The sequence below is a fragment of the Augochlora pura genome, chromosome 1, assembly GCF_028453695.1.
Source record: "Augochlora pura isolate Apur16 chromosome 1, APUR_v2.2.1, whole genome shotgun sequence".
NCBI classification, from domain to species: domain Eukaryota; kingdom Metazoa; phylum Arthropoda; class Insecta; order Hymenoptera; family Halictidae; genus Augochlora; species Augochlora pura.
Genome location: NC_135772.1, coordinates 2,985,318 through 3,010,715, shown reverse-complemented (window position 1 = coordinate 3,010,715; position 25,398 = coordinate 2,985,318). Strand labels below are relative to the sequence as shown.

Here is a 25,398-nt window from a genome sequence, read left to right as displayed (position 1 = left end):
AGCGACGTTTACAAACCTGTCCGATGGACTCTCGAAATTATCTCTGCTTTTATATTATTTAGTATCGCGGCGCTTGGCGATCCTTAGCTCTCCGTTGCATAGTAATAGCTATCAAACCCCCAATTTATTATTATTATTATTATTTAGCATTCGTAGAAGCAGCGTTGCGTTTCAATTACAAAGAAAATTGCATTTAAAATAATTCACGCCGTGTTTTATTTTCTACGCGTTTTGCTAATTTTATACAAACGTATTTAATTAAATATCTATAGTTTACGTCGCGGATCCGAAAGAATGGAAACGGGGGGTAGGATCGTCACGGGGGTGAGTCGATCGCAAGCTAAATCGATCGCAAAGTCGATTGCAAGCTAAGTCGATCTTAAACTAAGTCGTGAATTTTGTTGGAAAACCGAGTTTCGCGTTCGATAAGGTAGACGAAGGGATATACGCGTTGTGCGCGTGTGTGTGTGTGCGTGAACGCATGTGTTTGTTGTTGAATCTGGTGTCCACGATGCCAAAGATGTAAGTCATGTAATAAAGTTGTGACTAAGGTATTAATGGTAAAACGTCAATGATAACGATGAAGACAACGGTGATAATCGTTATTGCTATCTTGTAACGTTTAATGTAATATGAGTGTCGTGCAAACCAAAAAATAACGTGAGCCGGCTGAGCTCCTCGGTGTTGTGGGTATACATACTCGTTCCTAGCAACTCGTATGACAATTACTACTCGATACTACTCATAACATTGCATTGATCTACTTTACTCTACGTATTTCAAAGATAAATAAATACATTCTGTCCAATCTCAATCATACAGCCTTTTCTCTTTACAACCCTTTCATCGATGTCTGTACAACAATGGCTGCAATGCAACAATGCCTCTAGCCAATGGGAGAATTATAGGAAAACTTGTTACAAGCTATGAGTCCGTAGTTAATTAATAACAATTCTAAATAAACGATAAATGATTATAATGATAAAAGAATACGCGTTGTTAAAATTTTGTTTAGGTTATGTCACGTTGAGATTAAATTCTCCATTGCTGAGGTTAAAATCGGAGATCTCCTGGATTGATTATGCTATTTTATAGTAGGGAGATATTTCCTATTGGTGTTACAGTGTGGTACTTACTTTAATGTGGATTGATCTTCTTATTTAGTTGAATTTTTATATAAATAATGTGACGTCCTTTTCTCATATAACTGTTCTCCAAATTAAATTTAATGTCGATAGAAGATAACTTATAGGGATCGCAAATCTTGTGTAGGTGAATATTGTATTCGTATTAAAAAAATCGATTTTCCAACTTTTATAATTGAAGAATATTTTGTTTTTTCGTCGACAACTTCGTAGAACTTCGAAATCCAAAAAATTCGTATCTCCTCTTCGGTAATTGTCCATTTTAATTTTCAAGCTGAAGCATAATTGGAGACAATTTACTATATGTTTAAAAAATACTTCCAATCCAAATTTAAAAAAGTTATTCCGTTTCAAAAAACATCCACGCGCACATATTAATTTATTAACGAATGTGTAGGTATTGTACGCTCGTAGCGAAAGGGTTAAAAGTTGCACAGACTGTTGCATTCCACAGCATAATTAACTCATCGCCGATTCATGCATAATTCCTATTTTAATATCGACGAGCAGGAACAGCATAAAAATGGCTCCGCACAAAAGAAGCAATCACTTTTTATTTCTTTCTCAACGATTTATACAATTTTCTTATGCGTTCGTATATTTTACAATCTCACATTTATATATATATTTATATTTCATATTTTGGACTGTGCACTTTTCGTGTCGTAGTTCGAGTACCGAGCGCAAATCGACGTGTTCAATGCGTCATGGTACGGAATATTTAAAATCTATTAATCTCTGATAAAATGCTTCCGTTTTTCTTTATTTCTTATTTTCTATTAGATAATCTCCGACTTGTCTCCCCTTTTCCATCACCGCGACCACGCGTTCCTGGTATCACGTGTCCAACGCTAAATTTCACTAAAAATCTGCTACAATCGCTGCCGAATATTTCAACCCCTATCAATGATTAATCACTAATTGATTTGTTAGCGTACAACTCGAACAATTCTATTTCTCTATTTAATGCAAAAATTGCAGAACTTCTATACGATCTTTATATTTATACCAATACAGTTGGAGAACCTATTGCGACTATCGTATACATGTGACACGTGCTCGACAATTCTCTGTAAAATAATAATCTCGACAGCAATTATTACAAAATATTAGAACAAATTATTCATTGAATTCCAAATAAGATTGTCACCACACTGGAGGAATATTTAAAAAAATTCTAAACCACCGATCTTGGATTATGAAATACCAATTAAAACTTAGTAACAAAATTGATAATAAGTAATAAAATTATTCTTCGTACCTAATTTCACCTTCGTCACCGTTGTATTAATAATACTCCTGCAAACTTTCATAACGAAATTCTCAGCTGTGAAAATTAATACCAAAATTAATAAATCAATACCAATGAATAAACGAACAAGAAAACTGCAAATTGAGAATTTACAACCAAATAGGAGAGGTAATAAATATTTGGCAATCGCTGCGCGCGTTTTAGGCTGACCAAAGTGAACGCTGGAAATAAAAGAGACAAGTGTAATAAATCGATCATAATGCGTCCTTAGAAAATATTGGTTACGACCATGGTGGACACGTAATTTAACCCTTTACCGTACTTTAACGAGTTAGATGGAGATTTTTAGCAACGAGCTGTTAGGTTTGAATATTTATCCGTTCCTTTAAGTAGAAATCAGATTGTATTCTCTTGTTAGTTATTATTCTCTTGTTATTTAAATTTAATTATTCAAGTAGATGTAATATTTAATTATTTAAACATTCAAGTAGATGCAAGCGCACAATGAATATAAAATTCTTTTTTCATTTAAGAAATTAGTGCCTTTTCTTTTAAGAAATTTCTCTGCCTCTTAATATCTCTATTTTATATAACAAAAATTATTTTATAATTGATTACATACGTAATTGATTCCCCTAATTCATACTAACAGTTATACTTGTAACAATTTTTGAAATCTAAATTTTCCTAGTACTAATAATATTTATAATAAAAAAGAAATTTTGCTACGTGACAGAAAAATCTGAGTTGTGTCTCAGAATCACCATGCGAGTGCGAACGGTTAAATTATGGGTAAAGGGTAAAATCGCGTGTCCGTACTGGTTACGACTTGGACTAACAGCTAGCAGCAGCTACCTTAAACAACTAAGAGAGAATTCAATGGTCCGACGAAGGATCATTCGATCGTCGAGATCATTTGTAGAACACGTGGTCATCGCGACTTAGACGCTATCGTAACATGGCAAACAAAGCGCGTGACATTTTATTAGAGAACGTGTATGGTCTAGCATCACGTGGCCAGTCCACGATTCGATTCTAGCAACCCCTTCATCCTTTCTTTCTATTTCTTCGTCGAATTTATCTCGGGATATGTCAGTGATTCAATACGCATGCAGACGATATAGGTTTCGTGAGACGATCGTATCGCGATTCGAGTGTCAAATTGTGTTGATCGTAAATTACTATAAATTAATCGCACCGTTGGCTGAACATCTGGGCAGCCATTTTTTAATGTTACAGGAGTCGCAGCGTTTGGCAGCGTGACGAGCCGAATTAACAATGGGACTAACAATTTGGTATTCAAATAGTCAAATATTTTAATTGAATAATTACTAACTATTTGATCAGCCAGTGGAACAACAATTCTCGCGATTTGTATATGTTTAGAAAAATCGTAAGTCTTATTGGTAGTCAAAGGGTTGGGGGATGAAAACTTTCCTTCTAAAAGCTGCTCATTTTCCAGGTTAATTTGCTTGCTTAAACTCTCACTTAAAACAACATTTTTCAATATTAAAAAAATTAATGTTTTAAGAAACTAATATGTTACTTTCTTTTAGGTAAAACATACTTGGACCAAGAGCCTGACTACTGATAACGCACCTGGAACTACATGTCTGTGATACATAACTGTGATATATTTATACAATAAAATTCATTGTTCTAAGACAAGATTAAATTGACAATAAAATCTCGAATATAATAAACGTCCTACGATAGGAGGCCATATGCTTTTAGGCCTTCTGGGATGCATGGTAACCTATCAGAGACGATCAACCATAATGAATTTAACCCATAAAACGATCAACTATAATAAATCGACCAACGCCGAGTTAACGGATTAATTTAACACTCGCGTCGCGAATACGACCATAACACCGTGCTTCCTGTGACTATACAAAAACAGTGACTAGCTTAAAATTATGATTATACGATCGGTATCTATTGTCATAAACAACGGCCAGGAACAAATCTGCGCCGTTGCGCGTCCGCCCGCTGTACACCTTTTACACGAGGAGGAATGGTTTTCGCAGAGCAGTGTTAACTGTTGTCGCTGTATTATCATACTTGTGCGTGAACATTATATCCAGCTATTACGTCTACAGATCGGAAGTTAAAAATCTTTCACTTGCATAACAGGCCTGGTTATAAAGTTTATCCGGCGTACAAAGCATTTCGAACAAACTAATTAAACGATAAATTACTAAGAATATTTGATAGACATTCTTCGCTGTAATTTTTAAAAATACCGAGACGGTAATGGTACATTTCACCTAATATTTGAATAAAATATAATATAATCCTAATTTTTATTATTCCAACTTAGGGAATTTATCTTTTGACAAATGTTAAGAGTGAAAAATAGTTCGTCAGAAAATGCTTTGTTAAAATTAACTTTCTAAAACGTCATGATGGAGTACATGAAAAATTGGATACAGTACTTATGCAACACCATGGAATCACAGAAAATTCTTCGACGGTGATCCTACAATAATTTACGAGTTTCGATTATCGAGAATAGAATTTCGAACAGATAGATCTAAATGTTCTAACAGATTGCACTAATGATTACAAAGAATTATAAAGAATTGAATTTCGATGTATCTCTGATTGAGAAACCACAATATTACTGCAAGGATGAAATTCATTTTTATAGAATGCATTTGGTAGCTATTATTTAACTCTTTGAGACACAGGATTTTAGAGAACAAATATACCAATGTGGCACAGGAATTTCGTTGCGTTTTAAATGAAACACAATTGGTATATTTTTACAAAGGAATCGCATAATATAAAACCATACAAAATGAATAACTGAACTGAATTTGTTACAAGGTTAAGTAGTCCTATATTGCATTAACGCAGCTGTTGCAATATTAATATGTGGGTCTAAAAATATCCCACCATACATTATTACCACATATGAAAAAGATGGGACATTTTTAATCCCCCCGTGCCTCAAAGAGTTAACCAAAATCCGATCAAAAACTATCGCAACATTCTCCAGAAATTTCGAACGCCGCCTTTAAAAACAATTCCTTTGTCGACATTTCACACATTAAGCTACGATGGGAAGTACAATAAACTATTTAACGGCAGTGACAGGTGACGAGAATTGTTATCGAGCAACAACGTTCTTGTCATCTATGAATTTTAACGGAGCTGTCCAACTAATATGTGTCCCCCAAGGTACATTGTTTCGTAATCATTTTTATCTAAACAATATATACACGCGGGTTGAGTAGTATAACGTTGGAACTATGATATAAAGAGTATCGAATTAATGCGATAGGTGTTGTTATTAAAAATGCATTAAATATAGCATGATTTGTCAAGATGACAGTGTAGAATTAAAAAGGAAGACTGAGATAGATGAAAGCAGTAAAATTAAAAGTGATTGGACATAAGAGAGCACGTGGACGGACAGAAGAATCTTCAAAGTCAACAAAGAGAGAACTGAACAAATCAAGTTCCAAAGTTACATAACTCAACCTGCTCCTGCGACGATATATACATATACATATATATTTTTAAAACTTTACGCCATCTCTAATATCTCCATTTCAAATTCAACAATTTTTATCGTTAAAATTCTATTTTCCGTTCAATATACAATAAGTCCTTTCCTTTTTTTTGGCACCTACGTGAAGAAACGAAATTTTGCAGAACACCATCCCCACAAGGTAAGAAGTTGGACAGCCTTGTATTATAACTGTACACTAGAAACAGCGACAAAAATGTTCGTATAAAAGTTCCTCTCCGCTTTGTAATCGGAAGTCGTTAGAAATTGACTTAACGTCGATGTCTATCTACTGTACGGATTTTTAGTTGCCTACATGAGAGCCTATAGAGTGTTGTAACTATAGTTACTGTGTACCGCAAGGTAGGTGGATTATACGATCGTGTCCTTATTACCAAAACTATGACTATTAAAAATGATAGCATCGGAATATTAAATCCGCGACGTCGGATTAATGTTTTAATTGTCGAGCTATTTATCTTCGAGCCGGGTGTCGCCAACCATAAGCGAAACGTGTAGGTCCTTAGATCTTAAAAGAAAAATCTGGCATATAATGTTTTCGTTGAATTTGTTTTAGAGAAAATCGTAAGCTCGCGTAGCGTATATGCTGTTAAACGTCCAATGTACGTATATAATATACACATATATTTGATAAATTACGTCTTATTCTGCATCTGTAACAGTCAGCAATTTAGGAGAAATCGCATTAACAACGACTCACATGACTACGTCATCACTACTGTTCAATGCACAGTTGACATAAAATATATGTCCTTTATGTATATATATATATATATATATATATATATATATATATATATATATATAATTTTCTAGTTAAATTGCACTGATTCGTTCGATAATTAGCTGCGCGTACTGATTCGTAGATAAATGCAATAAAGACGCAAAGAAGCGTGTGAACAGAGCTGCATAATGTAGCAACAAGACTTTAAGCTAAAAAAGTGTTAGTACGTTACAGCTCGATACACTCAAAACGTAAATAATCGTTCTGCATTTGATGTCTGAAATGGATTTACGTGTAGGTTAAAAAAATTATGTGCCGTTACCGTGATACATACCTTTCGACTGGTTATAAAACGAAATAATTCACGGCGAATAATTTACGTGTACGTATAAAAAAAAGAAAAGAAAACGAGTGGTCTGTAAATGTGGATTAATAGAAAAATAATGATATGAATAATAAAGTGTTTGTTAAGAGTGTATACTAACTACAATCGGACTTTCAACTCCTCCATTCTTTGCCGTATTCTTCGCCGCATCTCTTTGTATCTAGAAGCGGAACCAGGCAAATTTAATTATCAATGAATAATCAATGAATTTGGTTTACATTTTCTTTTTAAAGAAACGTACTTTTCTTTCAATAAACCGATCTGATGTTCCTCCTCGTAATGATAACGTTGCAGGATACCATGGCACTCTGCCAAGGAGAGGTTAAGAAATTGTGCGACGTCGGAGCTGATCTCCGGCGTGGACAATTTATCTACCAAAAACAGTCGTGCAACAGTTTCGTGCGGACCCAGTACTACCCGAACCTCTAAAGGATACTCGTCCTCTCTGAGTCTTCGTTGTTCTGACGAAAAAGGATATTTCATAAGAATATCACTGATATTAATAAAGTAATTGATTCTATTTTATCGGTACCTACCCCCGTTATCGCGGACCACGAACAACGCAAAGTTGTCCGGTTTAGCATCAACTTTATACTTGTCCAGCATAAGGTTGATAACCTCTTGAGTATTTACTAGGCTCGTAATCCACACGGACATTTGAGAGCCGTGAGGGGGAGTGAAAAAACTGGTTTCACGATTATAAAAATGACCGTTGATTGAACAGCGACGTCGCAAACGGCTACGAGACTGTCGTCGACCACCGGGTCGACGTCTGATAGCGGTAGAGCCTTGCTTTCGTCGCAAAACTACGCCATCGAGCTAAAATATATCGCGATCGCATATATATTAAAAGCTTTATCCTAAATACGGCCACAAGTAACAAAGACATAGCTGTATCGATAATATTAAATACCTCTAATCCACTGTCGGTGGACATAGTCATATTGTCATCTTCTCTGAACTGAAGAGAATTCACTGAATCTGTGTCGCTATCTGTCCGATGTCTCTGGAGACAATCGGGTCCCGACATCGACCGATTCAAACCCTTCTCGATCCAACTATCGTCGGTGCTGATGGATCGATTGCTGTTCGTGTTTCTTTCCAAATTGTCGAAATATTCTACTCTTCGAAGCGTTCCGTTCCGATTCGGAGTTCCGTGGTAAACGGGCGTGTCGGTGCTGGAAGAGCTGCCTATACTGTGCGTGGGCGTACTAGTTATACTACTATCATTTCCCCGGCTTGTTTGATGATTTGGGCTACTAGTTTCCGAGTTCTCGCGGGAATCGGAGTTGTCGAGACTCGACTGAGTGGATAGCGGCACCGCCTCCGAACTGTTCTGCGAACTTATCGACGGCAAGTTCTCGGGCATTGTTTGATACAATTTATTTCCATCTTCAACTTTACGTTCCACCTAGCAAAGGAAAATTGACCGAGTAACGACATATGTTTAAACTAAGATCGACGAGTACTTATATACTCGAAAAATTGTACAACCTGAAGAAGCTCGTCCAACTCGTCCCACTCCATATTTTTTACATCTAACTTCATCGGCAAAGTGAGACTTTTAAGATGATCGGGAGAAGCTGGTACAGACTTTACTTCAATTTCTGCGTCCTGTTCTACCGTTTCTTTTACCGAGATATCCTCCTTTTCTTCATCTTCCACATTCTATAGATATATACAGGATAGATCAGAAGATATAAAATTGTTAGAATTAAATATTGCTGCTTTAAAAAGTATACGCGTACATCGGAAACACTTCGCCGACACGAATTTCTATTCCGAGCGGTAACTACTGTGCGTTGATCGTCGTCTTCTTTTAGGTGGATTACTCCTCTGACACCCCAATAAATTCGAAGTGCACCTTCTAATATCAATCTTCCATTGACCTACATAAAATAAATATGAACTACCTTCTTTTCTCATCCATTTTCGAGTATAATTTCTTAGTTAAACTATATATCACCTCACGACTTCTTATTCCTCCACTTTTGCCTTCATAATACTGATTGAAAACTTTTAGCTTTGACTCTAAGTGTGATCTAGGTATCAACAGGATTTAATTAATATACAGATTGAATGAAGTATTATTTAATGGTAACATACCTGGGTAAAGATGGTCTAGCTTCCTTTTTTCCAAAACTGGTGTGTGATTCAACCCTTGTTCCATGACCAAACAACTGTGGTCCAAATAATGCTCCATAACAAGGTACATGGCAATAGGGTACACCTTTGTGCTATGTAATCATATATAGAACAATATTAAGTATTATCTTAAATATTATTGCAGTTTTTTGATAATGATAAAGAAATTAACATACCTCTGCATGCTGGCCTGGATTTAAACGTTTCCCACATTCCTCACAACGTAAACATTCTGGATGCCAATCATATCCCAATGACTGTTTACGTTCAGCTAAAGATCCACCAATAATTATATTAAAGATAAACAAATATCTTTGTTATATTTATGTAAAATATTTGGTTTTCTTTTTAGGTAGATTCTATTCATAAATGTCAAACAGATAATACAGAATCTTTAATTCATGTAAATACCATATAAAATATCTTTACACAGGCAGACAATGTAACTTCACATTTTCCACAGTAATTTAAAGTGGAATTAATATAGAAAACAAATTTTCATTAACAAAATATAAACACAAATTATTTTCACAGATTTTATGTGTGTTGAAATGCTTGGTACAACAGGATATGTAAATTGGAGCAATAAAAAATAACGAGTCTATATTGTTTTTTTTTTAATTTTCTGAAATATCTTAAGTAACAGCAAGATATCTAGCAACCACAAGTACGAGCTAATTTTCAAATAGCCGTTTTCGTTTTAAAATACATATAAAAATCATGTTCCTACAAAGAAAAAATCAATTCGTTTCAATGACAAGAAACAGTTCTTGTCAAAATTAGTACGCCTTTTTAATGTGTGCGACGATCGAGACTAACCGAAGTATACAGGTTTCCCACATTTATGGCACTTCCACATGACGACGAGCACTTTAAGGTTTCATAAGATAATAAAAACAGATTCTCGTACAGTCTTAATCCATTTTTGTTTATATTATTACGGATAGACAAATTGAAAATGACATGCGGGTTAATTGAAGATGTTACTAGTAAGGCAACCTTCCCTGAATAATGAATAGTTCCTGTTTGGGTTCGAAAACTTATCAAATATGTACTGTTGCTCCACTTATGTTGCACTTCTTTATCAGATTCATGGACTACACAGTTCTTAGAACAAAATGTATTTTCTGTATTCTATAACAATGGGTTTACTATACGATATCCTGTACGTAACATATATTTGATAATTATGCTTTTGTTCTAAGGGATTAAGGGATAATATTAACGAATTATAATTTAAGACGAATAAGGTCCACTCAGGGACTTAAGAAATACTTAAAATTAAACGTGCACTTTGTACACGTGCATGTATAAAAAAAACATTGGTGTTCCTAAAGCTATCTAAATTCAGAATTACTTGTTAATAGCACTACATATATTAATTAAATATAAAGAAATAACTCCTACGAAACGTATTGAAATATTTTTAACAATTCTCGAACAATTTACAAGTGTGGAAAAATTTATATGCATATGTCTACGTCTGCTATAAGCTGTTACGGTTTGAATTGTCTGGATGTAGGGAATTTGATGTGGTTCGGTTGCCCGTGGAGCGCTGAACCGCTCTGCTCGTGAAAGGTTGTAGAGAGTTGTACAACTTTGAATATTTTAAGCAAAAACTGGTACTTTATTGATAGAGCTCTATGATCTACTTTCTTTGACTGTCGAATAAAGTCTGTCTGTATTTTCCCGAGGAAAGCAAGTTTTATTCCTGCGTTCCTTCTGGTTCTTCCTCCCTTGTCCAATAGGAAAATTGGGGTCCTCTAGCTGGATGCTGATTCGTCGGATGGCTCATCTTCTGGTTGCAGATTGGTGGTGATTGGTGGTTCGGCGGTGCGCGTGCGGCTGGGAGTGCGCGACGGTCGAACGCGCAGGGGCAAAAAGCCCGCCGAAACGAACGGAGTGGGGTATGCCGCGCGCGAAGACCTCGGTTCAAGGACAGCGTGAGAGAGAGAGAGAGGTCAGGGAGAGTTCCGAGAAGTCCCTACTAAAGGTTTTCGACGTGCAACACTTTAGCGGTCCGGATTTGTTACTGTGACTCGTTTAGTTTGTGCAACATTGTAGAGGATCTTACGAGAGCCGACGTGACATTGTCTATATTCCTCGATTAGTCTTGCTAAAGAAAGCGAAGGCTTGACGATGAACTTCGTGGGAACTCTCTCATTGTCTCTTTACATATTCTCAGTTATTCCTCTCGGGCGATACAATGTCTCTATATAAATATGCGATATAAATTTGTATATACATTCGAACTTCCCTCCTGCCGCCATAAATTGAAACGTATAGTCTAGTAGCGTGGTCGTAATATAAACAAGTGCCTATGTTCGCGTCGCTCATGAAACGTGATAACGTAACAAAGCATTTACCTTGAGAATCCTTTCATAGAAACAGCCTTAATGGCGCGCTTGATGAATTCAACGGAAAATGTGTAAGCATACCGGCTTTTCAAAGCTGTATATACTTACATCTTTTTCAGTATTTTCTAATAGTAAATAAGTATACATTCCACATAGTTGAGACAATTAAGAAGATCAAGTAAACATCTTCCAGTATACGAAACAATTACTAGTACACAATCTGTCGAAGTAAATGAAAGATACATAGTGAATACTGTGAAGGTTAGCTACTGTAAGAAAGCAAAATGTTGCAGACGAACAAGAAAGGATATAAGGAATTATTGATGCAGAGGATGTTCCTAGCGATAATCTCCACTATAGTAATACAGTTTTTTCTTATATCAACGTTGCTGCTAATCACAAATCTGAACACGAATTACGAGTCGTGGTTACAAAGTACTTGGACAGCAATAACCTCGTTTCGTATGTGGAGTTTCTTCTGCAATCTCGCCACCGTCACGTTCTTCCAAGGACTTATTTGTTCCAAAAACTTCTCAAATAATCCACCCTACATGAAAAGCAGATTCGCTAAATTTTGTAAATTGCTCACATCGCAGAACATATTAATGTGTGTTCTGCACGTTATCAGTGGTGGTCTTCTTGTTTGGCTACATTTACTGGTCAAAGGCGACACATACAACTTTCTAACAACAGAATGCAAAATAGTATATGGAACTTGTTTAATAGAAGAACAGTACATCCTGTTTCTGAGTGGATTTTGGATTGGACTATACTTTTTCTTTAAAACTAGCAGTTTTCGTATGAATTATTTGAAATTTCCTATTATATCTTTATCAAAGATGTTCCAATTCAAGACCAAAATGTATTCAATACTGCCATCGCTAATGGTAAAATGTACATGGCCAGTTTTATATTATTTAATTGCTTATTATTTTCTGGGCTTTTATTGCCGCTCTATAATACTGTTCCTCACTTCTGCACAACTGGAAAATGAGCCACTGAGCAGCATTACCAATTTACTGAGCTTGTCATTGATCTTCCAATTATGGTTGTACCATTTGACTTATGTGCTGACAATTGAGACCATGTACTTGCTTTTCAACTTGTACTTAACAGAATGGGTGCCATTTGATTTGAAACAAAGTCATACATTTAGCAATGATGATAATGGAATATCACTTCCTGAGGCACTGTCTATGGTTAAGATATCAATAATGCAGCAGTTGGGCTACTTGGATTTAGTTACTATGGCACAGAAGGAGAAGTCAAGAAGAGGTGTTCTCTTCACGTTGAGTCAACCTGGTGGTCATCCTTACAATTGGAACTGCATTGTGGAAAAGTGTACAGATCTTATCAAAAAGTTCTCGAACGATATAAACACGGCATGCACGAAAGCTCAGGAACCGTTCACACCGTATGCTCCAACCACAACTGTATTAACAAAGAACACGGCGATTCAAAAGGAATACGTATACCGTATGCGTAATTTAGTAACCGCGGAACCACCGGTAGCTGCGCAACAAGACGAAATAAAACAATACGTTGAGAATGAATTGTTCATTCAAAAATTTATAAAAACGAAATGGAACAATTTTCTTACATACTTATTATCTAAGCCCTTAATTGCTTATATTTTCGGAGAAATCGAAGGTGGCCAAGTGTGCTACATTTTATATAATGGACAATCAGTTATTTGGGCCGCCGAAGCTATCTCTTCGTTGGCTGTGCATTCGTTGAACGAAGACTCGTATGGGATCGTACAAAAGGATCTGCCGCTTATAATTAACACGCTATTTGGTTTGAAGCAAACGCTCGATAAATTACAAAAGTCGAACATCATGACGAAAAAACATGAAGACGATGATCAATTTATTAAACAGATCTTCCAATCTCTGTGTGCCAGTACAAAACGAAGTATCTACAGAATCGTCATCAATTTTGAAGCCTACATTGAAGACTTGGCACTGGAGCCAGCGGTCGTCGAGCATCTAAATAATTTTCTTCTATGCCGGGAATAGATCGCGTAGTTTAGTCATTTTATACTCTAATGTACATATTGTCGTACTATAAAACAGTTAAAAAAAAAAACCTAAGATACCATTGAAAAGTCGAACCACATTATAAAAACTTTAAAACTATTTTTGTAATTGTTATATTTATATACATAAGTCATATTTGTTATTGCAGTCTGTTTTACTCATGAATTCGTCATTACCGAATAAGACGCGTTTGAACCTTTATAAGAATTAAATTATAAGTTTGTATTGAAGAATGTATGCGTGACAACTCAACTAAACATGTTATTTGTAAAATGTTGCATTAAATCGAATATTTTCCTGAACATTTTTTTCACGATCTATATATTTATAAACTGGTCCGTCTGAAAATGTACAAAACAATGATTCATTTCATAGTTTTAAAATATATTACATCTTTTTTAAAGCTTGTACAACACTAAGATTATAAAACAATTTGTCTCTTAACGAAAACCAATTTGTCGATTGTACTTCTTGCAACGTGCTTAGATAACTTCTCAATAATTTAGTTTCCGCTATCGCAGCTCCGTGCCACTTTAAATACACGGACAAGTATGCTTGCGCTAATTCGAAGTCCATTTTCTTTGCCATCATGTAATGTATCATTTTCATAAATTGTAGTAACAATATTTCGGTCGTTTTCTCATCGACCGAGAGCGATTGAATTTCAAAATCTATAGAAGTCGGACTCATTTGTTTCAGTTTATCGACAACCTCCTCAAATTTGTCGTCCTTAACGTACAGTAAAGCTTTACTGAATATAGTGTGGTTCTGTAGGTCGGAATGCATGATCACTTTTTTGCTCGTTGGCGTGTCCGCTATATTCGAGAAATCAAATTTCAATTCTAACGATGCAACCGTCGGCAAAAAGAACGGAGCACTTTCTGGTGCTTTGGGTGCCTCGGTCGGTTTGTTACGTTTTCTCACAATGTCTATGTTCAACAAATTCTGCCACCTCGAACTGGCAATACCAGACATCGTGATAAGATCATTCGGCAGTTGTTCTGGCGAAATGTATTCCGGCTCTGGTTCAATAAAATCGTCGTCCTCGAGATCGATAACTTCAATTACCGAACCAGGAAGGCCGATCATAGGAATAGGATCGTCTTTGTGTACTGCTTTTAACGAAACATGGGAATAAAGAGTGCGATTCGACCATAAACATATGCCGAGATTACATACGTGTGTTGTAGCAAGAAACTCTCCAGTAGGAGAAAAATGCAAAGACGTGCATGCTTCTGGAACCTAAAATATTATCTTTAACTATAATAATAGTACACGGAATAAGAGAAATATTGAAAACGTTTCATTTTACGAGGCATGCTGATTTTTAAAAATATAATTTCGAACAAATACCTGGAAGATGTCTATCAGGTTCGCAGAAGGAATATCCCATACGCAGATTGTACAGTCCATTGATGCTGTTATCAACCACCTTGAGTCTGGATTAAAGCATGCATCCGTTAGCCGTCCTTCGTGCCCTTCGAAACGGCGGACAATTCTTGTCGTATCGAGATCCATTAATACGATACTAAAATCTTCCAAAGCAACAGCCACAAGAGAACTATCATCATGATATCTTAGCCATTCAATTGGTTCATCTACTGTTAATTTTGCTCTTGGTTCTCTAATTCCTTGAACACACAATGCACAAATTATGCATATACAAATAATTAAATTAAAAAATGCAAGGTATTTACTTTTCTCACCTTTTTTCATTTTAAAATCCCAGAACTTTATAAAACCGTCTCTTCCAGCAGTAATTACAGTTTGGTTCAAAGAGTCTACCATCAAACCTCTTACAGGTCCACTATGGGCCCCTGATTCAGGTCCGTAGCTGCTTCTATGAATTCCTGATTGTATATTAAACTTCTCCACGTTGCCTAGATTGTAACCAACAAGAACAAAATTTCCACATCTTGTCAAGCATACAGTGGTTGCGTAAACGCTGTGGAGGCCTTTAAATTTCTTTGGGAACAACTTGAATTGTCCCATTCTCGCTTCATTGAAAGACCAGGTGGTAACTGTACCCAATCCTGAATGAGTCGCTACAACGTTATCCCATTCTTTCTCTCTTATTGTTTCCGCGGCAAACGTAACTATCGGAGGCATTATCAGAGGATCGTCGACGGCGCGTCCTTTTTTCTTCGAAGCTTTTCTATTAAACGAAGCCCTCCCCAAGCTCTTGTTCAACATCTCCGTGACCGTGGAGAATATTCTTAAAGAAGAGTCGCTTCCGGCTGTTAATATATTGTGACCCTCATTCCCGTAAAAACGTATCATGGTAGGAGGTTCCGCGTGAGCTTCCCTGATTCTCAAAAGTCTGCCCGCGCCGTCAGCTAAATCAAATATCCACAGCTTCAAAGAATTATCGGGAGACGACGATACTAATAACGGTTCATTCGGTAAATACTTTAAACCGGTGACTGCTCCGAAATGAGCCTTGTGAAGCTGACTCTCTACTTTCCGTTCCTCCAAGTTCCAAAATACAATGTGACCCTCCAAGCTTCCCGTGGCCATGATCGGGTGACCATCCGACCGGAAAGAAATCGATATGACTGCGCCCCAGTCTTGCATCAACTCGAAAAGACTTTCGTCGTATTTCAGATTGTGCAAAATGATTCTTCCGGTGCTCAAACCCACGGCTATAACATCTACCGCAGGAGCCTGTTCCAACGCTGTTATAGGCGTGTTCCAGCCATTGAATATATGAACAGCCTTGGCAACTTTCAAATTCCATAGCTGCAACAAGCCTTGTTCGCTGCCGAACAACACTTTGTTCATGTAAGTATTCGGATGGACCACTGCGGTTATTTTGAAAATTCTATTGCTAAAGTTAAGTTGTACAAAAAGCTCTTCGGATTTAATATCCCACACTTTGACATTGCTCTCCTCGTCGATGGATATTAAATGCGGACCAAAAGGTAACAGGCTATGCACGGCGCACTCGTGCCCTTTGTATGTGTGCTTCAATTCCGTGCCTCTTCGCCAAGCGTATATGACATTTTCGCACGCTGTATAAATGTGATACCTGTCCGCTGATAAACATGTGATCTCACCTGGATGTGTTCCCGATACGCTTAATAAGGTGAAATGCGTACAGCCGTACGTGTGAAACGAATTGCCCACGCATGTCACTATGAGATTTTCTTTCCTACGCTCGATGTACCTTGTCACGAGAGGAATGTGATTGCTGACGTATCCTAGTGCACGATTTTTAAAGAATATTTTACTGTGCGCCATTCTTTCTCCTTCATTAAACGTCAAAAATAATGTTTACAAACGGAGATTAGGTTAAGATACACAATCATGCTTCGGCAAGATCCGCCATGGGTGCCTCCATATTGGAAACTGTGAGTAACGCCTCATTGTAGAGCGCTTATGTATTCGAAATTCGTGCTTCGTATTAGTACCGCTGGCGCTTCGCAGATGGCAGCACTTAATTAAATGAAAAATATAGCTTAAATAAGAAGGAGAAAATATAATTTTGTTATAACGATCGATATTTTGGTATATTTTATGTAATGTATATGTTAATTTTAATTTTTTAATTAATAAACAATATTCTTATATATAGACTTGTATATGGACTAAGTAAATCTATATTTCTCATTAAATTCTTCATCGTAAAATATGATTTTAATAAGAGAAAATATATATAACAGAGCCAAATATTTAAATGTATGAAATATTAAAGTTTTGTTAACATAACAATTCCTCTAATACGTACACTAACTTCCAGAATTGGGACAACTAAATACGTCCTCACAATGTTTCAAAAATTATATATAATTTAAAGTTGTTGAATGTAAATTGTTAATTCATTATTGATAATATATACCCTATTAATTAATTATATATGTGAATCCCCGCGTTCAAATAAAATCACGTCAACTTGGTTGATATAAAATCCGGTATGGTCTAGTGGCTAGGATACCTGGCTTTCACCCAGGAGGCTCGGGTTCGATTCCCGGTACCGGAATTTATTTTTGTCCATCACGAATATACCCTTTTTTATCTACACACATATTTCATATTTATTTAGTAACAATTTGTTGTATTATATATTACGTACATATTTAATTTAAACTGTTAACTTGTAGAGACGATTTATTTAATCATTTGTCTTCTGCGATGATAATTATTTTCGATTCGCTTTATTTATATTAAGCATAAATAATTAATTTTAGAAACATTACTTCATGGTACGGATTTTTAGGAAGTAAATTAGTGATTAACAAGTTCTCTTCCATATTGTTATTCTACTACTGTGCTATTGCATCGTAGATATCTTTCAGAATGGATTACCTCAATTCTACGCAATTATTTATCGAGTTATTGAATGCCATGATAGCTAGTAATCATTAATAGATTCGCAATGGAACAAAGGTCGTACTAGAGTGGTAAAGCAAGACACAATGAATGAATAATTATCCAAGAAGCACGTACAATAGCAATTTGCGATTTCTCATAAAACTCTTGAAAACAACTACTGTAGAGTTAATAAAATGTGTTCATAAAATCTAATTTAAACAATCGCAACAACGAAGAGTATATTCATAGCACTCCATAGAAAATCTCCAATTTCACGATTTGCATTAATAAACCACAATGGCAAATCACTGGTTGACAAAGTAGAATTTATTGTATTATTCAAGTTTGCGAATAATACGTTCACTTTACATATATGCCGCAGTATTAATTAGCTGTAGAAATAAGTTAAACGCCTTTCCACTTGTTTCCGCCACTAGTTTCCGCTTTAACCACGATTCATACAATCCCCGCGATTTTGCAAAGGATAATCGCATGTTCCAATGTTCGGATTGAATTCCGTTCCAGCGCCGCACGATAAAATGAAGCATCCGCTGGCATCGCAGTGCTGGTATTTTGAGCAATCGCCTGGATATGGTATAACCTCTGCCTGAAATATTAATGCAACAACCTTTTACTATCGATCTATACGCTATTTTTATTTAACAACGACGAAGAGCTTTATATGGCGATTTTACTAAAATAAACGAATCCAAGCTAATTCTAGCTAAGTTAAGTGTAGAATATTTTAGAAGTTAGGTGTAAGACTAATTGTGTATAGTATAAGTTCGCGTGTGTAAAAAGCCAGTAAATAGCTATATAATTAATATAGAAATTAAGCAATTGAAAATTATTAGAATATAATAGTAAATGTGCCATTGGTTATTCGAAATGATTTTTAATTAAAGAGTGTTATAGGAGAGGCCTAATTAGTTATAACTATGGAATAGGCAAAGACTTATTAATGTAGATATCTCTGTGACTATATATATATATATATTATATGTATATATTATATAGAATATTTTTTTCTATATTTTAATAATTCAATTTAATACTTCAATTTAATTCTTCAATTTAATATTCCAATTTAATACTTTAATTTAATATATATATATTTTACAATTCATTTCTCGCTACAACTACACTATACTCTGAATTGTACGCATTGTACTCACATAAGACGACACGCCGAACAACGACAGGACGCATAAAATCGCGCACAATAAAGTCGCCGCGAGCTTCATTCTGATTCGACACGACGCTACTACTACAGCAAATCTCTCGGTTCAATCGAAACCCAAGTGTCTCCTTTCTTGAACGAATGAATTTTATATACGAATCCCCTAACTTACGGTTACATAAGGTAATATGACTTAACATGTTATCTAGGAATAGACGTTTTTCCAATGACTTCATTGCGTGTTTCCATCTCTCGATGAGCTTGTGCAAGAAGACATATTTTTTTCGCGTCGATAGTTCCTCAAAGCGCACAAGATCAAAGTCTCGGCCAGTGATTTTAGAGGCTATGCATTTTACTGTTTATTAACAATAGTGATGTAGTATTAAATCGGTCGGCTGAAGAATTTCATTTGATCTATTTTTAATGAAATATATTTGAATATATTAATTATTATATTTGAATTAAAATTGTTTCATTGTCGTCTTTTAGATTTTTAGATTTTCAATATGTTAGACTTGGTTGTATTTTAATTGACTAGATAGTTAAATTTTATTTTACGTTATGTTTATATGATTGTCCAGTACTATACTAATTCGTCTAAAATTGCTATCGAGTATATGTAGTTATTAATAATTATATAGAATTAAAAATGCGACAGGAGAAATGGTAAAACAAATCTTACTTCGAATTAATTATTATCTAAATATTACTTACTTAATTATTATCTAAACGTTACCTAATTACTATCTAAATGTTACTTCCACTTAATTTATTATCTAAATATTACTCCTATTTAATTACTATCTAAATGTCACTTTTACTCAATTACTATCTCAATGTTATTTTTGCTTAATTAATATCTAAATAATACTCCTATTTAATTACTATGTAAATGTCACTTCTACTCAATTACTATCAACCAGCATTCTAATCGTTTCGCCGTAGAAAAAAATACATTCGCAATCAATTCACAGAAGAGATTCGAATCCCCTTAACCGGAATCGTATCTTCGTTTCAACGACATAAATTATTATAATTAGACTACGAATGCAAAACTGCAACGTTTGCAAGAAACGAAGATTCAGTACGCTCCTACTTATATATATTTTTTTTTTTCTAATAACTGTCTTCGTCGATTTGATTAATGTTTTTTTTTACCGTTTCGTTGCCTTTTATCTAGTATGTAATTTCTCGTTACGAGTGCGTAGAACAATCCGCTGTTCAATCATAATCGATAACTACTCACGGCCGAGAGAGATAACGTTCCCGAAGTATCCTAGAGGGCAAGCCATACCCGGATATAAGCAGTTTACTGGCGATATACAATGCATAATTGTTGTTGGATAATTGTACGAGCGGGGATAGCGGTCGTCGCGTAATAGTAATCGCGGTGGTTAGCTCGAACGAGGTATACGCGATACTCTATTCTTCCTAATAAATCGAAAGCGAGATTTTAATAATAACGGAGGGGATACATTACATTTTGTAAAATTTAATTAATATAATTAAATGTTGTGGAGTTTTTTATCGCGATTTTTGACATATTTTGAAGTTTTTAACAATTTTAAAAGAGTGCATTTTTTTAGGTTTGAAGAACGAAAATTCTGTATTTTACACGAGCATTGTCACATCGAATAGCAACAAATAGAATACTTATTCTTATTAATCATTTCATTTTAAGCAATAGAAAATTATTAGAATATGATAGCAAATGCGCTATTCGAAACGATTTTTGATTAAAGAGTGTTGCAGAAGAAGCCTAATCAATTATAACTATGGAGTAGTCCAAGACTTATTAATGTAGATAGCTCTGTGATTAAATATATATATATTATATCATATATATTGTATAGAATATTTTTTCTTTGCATTTTAATACTTCAATTTAATAATTCAATTTAATATTTCAATTTAATACTACAATTTAATACTTCAATTTAATATATATATATTATAATTCATTTCTTGCTATAACTACACGACACATATTTATTTTCATGCAATAAATAAATGTTGTACTTCCTTACTTTACGTCTGATGGTAACACTTGCTTTCGCTACCTAATTTATCGTACACAATGGGTTAGCAATGATCCGAATAGAACCAAGAAAAATATATCTTTTATTCGTCTATGGAAAATAATATACCGGTTATAATAATGCCAGTTATTCAAAATATTCATTAAACATTAGATTAAATACAAAACGCACACTCCATTATCGATTACACAAACTCGTCGAAATCAGATCGAAAGATTCAACGTAAATTAACAATTGAACACAGAACAGTTATAACATATATCGTGCACTAATCTCGCGAGTACTTGACAATGGTTATTGTAAACTCGTAGATACTTGCGTAAGAGATAATGGCCGCATCGGTGTCACGTAGTCGAAAACTCCTTCGAATCAAAGTGTAAACGTGCGAGAGCACTGATAAGGGCGGAATGCCGTTCCTCGTAGTGTCTGTGCATTGACAATTTACCATCCCTTCTTTTCCCGCGGCAACCGCAGTATACACCCCGTCGGGAGCGAGCACACACAGCCCCCCCACCCTTCGACCGAACGAAGAACTGACGACGTAGCGTTTCAGCGACAAATGGCATCGCGCCCCTAACAGCCACCTACGACGTTGGTCTAATCTCTTGGCGGTGGTTGGTCGCCAGGATCCTCGCACTTTCCCCTCGTCGAATGAGAGTACCGGTTACGCCCATCACCCCTTGCTACATAGATCCGCACCCCGTCGCCGTCTCAGGGGTGGAGTCGACCAATGACACGGTGGTAACGCTCGTCTGACAACGTGGCCTTCGGAGCCGCCCCCGCATTTCCCGTGGCTAACTAGCACTACCCCTCCTATAGTCGCGTCAGCCACTCAGCCAGCAAGTCCCCGGGCCGTCTAGTCGCCCGTTGGAATTCCCCACCACCCTTTTCTCCCCCTGTCGTCACCTTTCTATGGCTCTCTCCTCTCTCTCTCTCTTTCTCTCTCTCTCTCTCGCTCTCTCTCTCTTCATCTGTCCTGCTCTTCTAGGCCAACGTACCAGCCGCACCGAAGAAGCGGTGTACGTCGCGCGATGGCCTGACTAAAGCTCTGCCTAGCGATGGCTTGGACCAAGTGTTCAAGCTACGAGACGAAGTGTTTGGAAGATTTTTTACTTTTGAGGATGGATGACGAAGGACGTTGTTCCATCGACGATGAAATTCTATTCGGCATGGCGGTGGGTTGGGATTTTGTGAATTGAGGATGGTATGGTGTGGTTTTGAGGAATTTTTGTATAGAGAAGGGATGAGAGACGAGACTTGTATTTTTAATTTTTGGATGAAATCTTTGATTTTGTCGTGAATTGGACAAAGTTCCTTCTAAGATTGTAACATTGAAAATTAAAATTGTAACATTAAAAAGTAGAAATAGCTTTTCCAGAAAGCAAGTGACATTAAAATAGCACGTATATTAGAAAAATGTATTTCCAAGATCACATCTTCTATTGTCTCTATTTTAATTTATGTGAAGTGATCTTGGAAATATATTTCCATTGTACAATATTTATTCCATTATATATCTATTATATATAATAATATATTTATATTATCATTATTATACATTTATTATATTATTTCCATAATATATTTCCATTTCGCTTTATTTTAATATGACACTTGCTCTCTGGTAAAAGCTATTTCAATTTTTTAATTGCAGGTGCCTTTTATTTCCTTGTCAAATTGTAGGAAATTATAATTCTGACATATTCTTGATATTAATGTTAAATGGAGTAGCCTGTCTTCTAGTTTAACATTGCAAAATTTTAGATTTTTAACCGCAGTGAAAATTGCAGAATAAGAAAAATAAATCTGCAGAGTATATAATATCTACAAGTTATTTTTAAGATGAATTGAAATATAGTAATTATGACAAAAAGGATATAAAGAAATACTGAGAAAATCTTTTTTTAAATTCTTTGTTTCTACAATCAATTAAATTCGAATTTATACAATTCTCAGATAAAATCTTGTCATGCACTGATAAATCAATTGAGGAAAACTTTCAGTAGCAATAAAGTAGTGGTTTCAACATCGATTAGCGAATGATTTCGACGTTATCATCTACGAGTTTCATAAATAAGGAAAACTTCGTATCAGTCTATCAGTATTTAAATAATACGTCATCGAAAATGAGATAGAGAATAATAAATTTAAAGTTTGGGTGTCTGATCATGATTCACTGAATCTACTTCAATTTTTCCTCATTTAAAACCGAAGCTTCGTCTCAAAAATTTTATACAACATTTACGACTAATTTCTTTATATAAAATCATATCTTCTCGAGTCAAACCATCAATTACTGATTACCCTGTATGTTCGACATTTTTATACCATCAATCCCCATGAAAATCAAGTAATCAACGAAAATACAAATCTATCAATTTCAAACATCGAACAGCAAGTAATTGTGTTCCTGAATTATACAAATAAATCAGTAAATTAACACACAATAAATCAGTAAATCAACACACAATAAATTAGTGAATTAATACATCAGTAAATCAGTAAATTAATACAATAATAAATCACTAAATTAATACACAAATAAATCAGTAAATTAATACATCACTAAATTACTAAATTAATAAATCAATAAACCATAACTTATTACGACAGTGAATTGATTTACTATTTAATTTAATTCTCGACTAAACTATACCACAAAGTACCTATGTTATTTTCCAAATAAATTCTTTCTAAAATAACTTTAACGCTCCGAGTGCCACGTACATAGAAACACAACGGCGAAAAAGGAAGTAGCCATATATAAATATATATTATATATTTGCAACGAACACGTAGGATCGTGTTGAAACTCGATGACATTATTATTGAACAGAACTTTTCGGTAGACCTAGTATAACCAGATACAGTAGAATTCCAATAATCCGGCATCCAGTAATTCGGAAAACCCGATAATACGACAAACGTAGCCTTAACTGTTTATTTTTCGTCTCTCGTTTCCCAGAGACAGCTTCAATACACGTATTTAATATAAAACATATACAACAATCTCTCTATAGTTTTACTTTCCTGCAAATAGTACAATAGACTGCGGATTTTCTGGATTTTTGATGAAAATCACTGGATCAGCAATGAAATCGCAAAGGCACCAGAAGAATTTGCGAATGCTTTTGTAATTACGTATATAATATTATATTATATACATATTAAGGTATATTATATTATGCATACTATATTACAGTATATTATATTATGCATACTATATTACAGTATATTATATTATGCATACAATATTATAGCATATTATATTATGCATACTATATTATAGTATATTATATTATACATACTATATTATAGTATATTATATTATGCATACTATATTATAGTATATTATATTATGCATATAATGGCAAATCATTAACGTTGCCTAGTATTAACCCTTTAAGCTAGACTCTAAAATTGTTAAATCATGTTTCAAAATCATTTTCACGTCATTAAAGTTCTTTCTATTTAAAAGACTGATGAAGTAGCCATTTACATAGATAAAAGGGTAGTCATTCAGACAGACAAAAGTGTAGCTATTTAGACAGATATTTAGCTAGATAGCGTCAAAATCATGGTTTCAACTTTCAAAAACAGTATGGATGAACAAAGGATATATATACAATAATTTCTAACAAAAGCAGCTTTGCGACTTCAAGAAATATAGAATCAAAGACGCGAAGCTAAGTTTCACGCGCATTGATCGCGATTCTCCAAGGATCGTCGCCATCGCTAGATAGCGTCAAAATCATAGGTTCAATTTTGAAAAAAAGAGTATAGCTAAACAAAGGATATACATTTCTGCCGGCAAAAATATATATCCTATGCCGGCATTTCTAATGGCAGCAGCTTTATGGCTTCAAGAAGTATAAAATCAAAGAGGCGAAGCTAATGTTCGCGTCGACTGATCGCGATTCTGCAAGAATCGCCGCGTAACACGAGGCGTTCGCCGCCATCGCTAGCTAGCGTCGAAGTCATGGCTACGCCGACTTGTGGCCGTTTAGAAAGTTCCGTAGGTGTGCGAGGCGTCGCCCGCACCCCGGGACTCGCGTCGCCGCGTGCCCACCCCCGCCAGGGGGTTAGGTGGCACGTCGAGCGTGGTGAAGAACGACCCGTGATTCCGCGTAGTATGGCCACGGTCAGGAGAGACGGGTAATTCCGCGACAGCCAGTCGGGCAGCGGTCCTATACATGCGTAGTTACCCCGTGTGGCAGAGAGACAGAGAGAGAGAGAGAGAGACACGCGGGGGTCTATCCTCGTGCCCATACACCGACACACCA

The 25,398-nt window shown here is 35.5% G+C and overlaps 3 protein-coding genes and 1 non-coding gene across 5 annotated transcripts; 2 read left to right on the top strand and 2 right to left on the bottom strand.

Moving 5' to 3' along the window:
* Positions 1 to 1,681: 1,681 nt before the first annotated feature.
* Positions 1,682 to 10,187, bottom strand: Rassf (Ras association family member). Of its 2 annotated transcripts, none has more exons than XM_078178121.1 (11): positions 10,009 to 10,187; positions 9,366 to 9,460; positions 9,151 to 9,281; positions 9,011 to 9,086; positions 8,793 to 8,933; positions 8,539 to 8,712; positions 7,958 to 8,455; positions 7,581 to 7,863; positions 7,286 to 7,505; positions 7,145 to 7,204; positions 1,682 to 6,443 (listed from the first exon to the last, which is right to left on the bottom strand). In XM_078178121.1, coding segments are annotated over exons 1-11 (1,719 nt in total). In that variant the 5' UTR covers positions 10,049 to 10,187; the 3' UTR covers positions 1,682 to 6,442. The 2 variants fall into 2 exon arrangements, with proteins under 2 accessions (XP_078034247.1, XP_078034238.1); XM_078178112.1 differs by having other exon boundaries at positions 1,682 to 6,113.
* A 1,435-nt stretch (positions 10,188 to 11,622) lies between these two features.
* Positions 11,623 to 13,564, top strand: Ndc1 (Nuclear division cycle 1). Its single transcript, XM_078178489.1, has one exon. The coding sequence runs from the start codon at positions 11,831 to 11,833 to the stop codon at positions 13,562 to 13,564; it is 1,734 nt and encodes a 577-aa protein (XP_078034615.1). The 5' UTR covers positions 11,623 to 11,830.
* A 404-nt stretch (positions 13,565 to 13,968) lies between these two features.
* On the bottom strand, positions 13,969 to 16,920 carry LOC144468770 (WD repeat-containing protein 36). The gene is made up of 3 exons (XM_078178477.1): positions 15,292 to 16,920; positions 14,939 to 15,216; positions 13,969 to 14,827 (listed from the first exon to the last, which is right to left on the bottom strand). Exons 1-3 carry the CDS (start codon positions 16,823 to 16,825, stop codon positions 13,973 to 13,975), a joined length of 2,667 nt encoding a protein of 888 aa, XP_078034603.1. The 5' UTR covers positions 16,826 to 16,920; the 3' UTR covers positions 13,969 to 13,972.
* Positions 16,921 to 17,492: 572 nt separating this feature from the next.
* On the top strand, positions 17,493 to 17,564 carry Trnae-uuc (transfer RNA glutamic acid (anticodon UUC)). The gene has a single exon. It is a non-coding gene; the product is annotated as a tRNA-Glu (tRNA).
* Positions 17,565 to 25,398: the final 7,834 nt, after the last annotated feature.

Coding starts and splice junctions, on each gene's coding strand:
- Rassf (XM_078178112.1), bottom strand. CDS start 10,048: ATGTGGAAGTGCCATAAATGTGGGAAACCTGTATACTTCG. Junction 9,087..9,150: donor GCTAGACCATCTTTACCCAG/GTATGTTACCAT, acceptor GTTGATACCTAG/ATCACACTTAGAGTCAAAGC. Junction 8,713..8,792: donor GTCGGCGAAGTGTTTCCGAT/GTACGCGTATAC, acceptor ATATATCTATAG/AATGTGGAAGATGAAGAAAA.
- Ndc1 (XM_078178489.1), top strand. CDS start 11,831: ATGTTGCAGACGAACAAGAAAGGATATAAGGAATTATTGATGCAGAGG.
- LOC144468770 (XM_078178477.1), bottom strand. CDS start 16,825: ATGGCGCACAGTAAAATATTCTTTAAAAATCGTGCACTAGGATACGTC. Junction 15,217..15,291: donor GGATTTTAAAATGAAAAAAG/GTGAGAAAAGTA, acceptor TGTGTGTTCAAG/GAATTAGAGAACCAAGAGCA. Junction 14,828..14,938: donor ACCTGATAGACATCTTCCAG/GTATTTGTTCGA, acceptor ATAATATTTTAG/GTTCCAGAAGCATGCACGTC.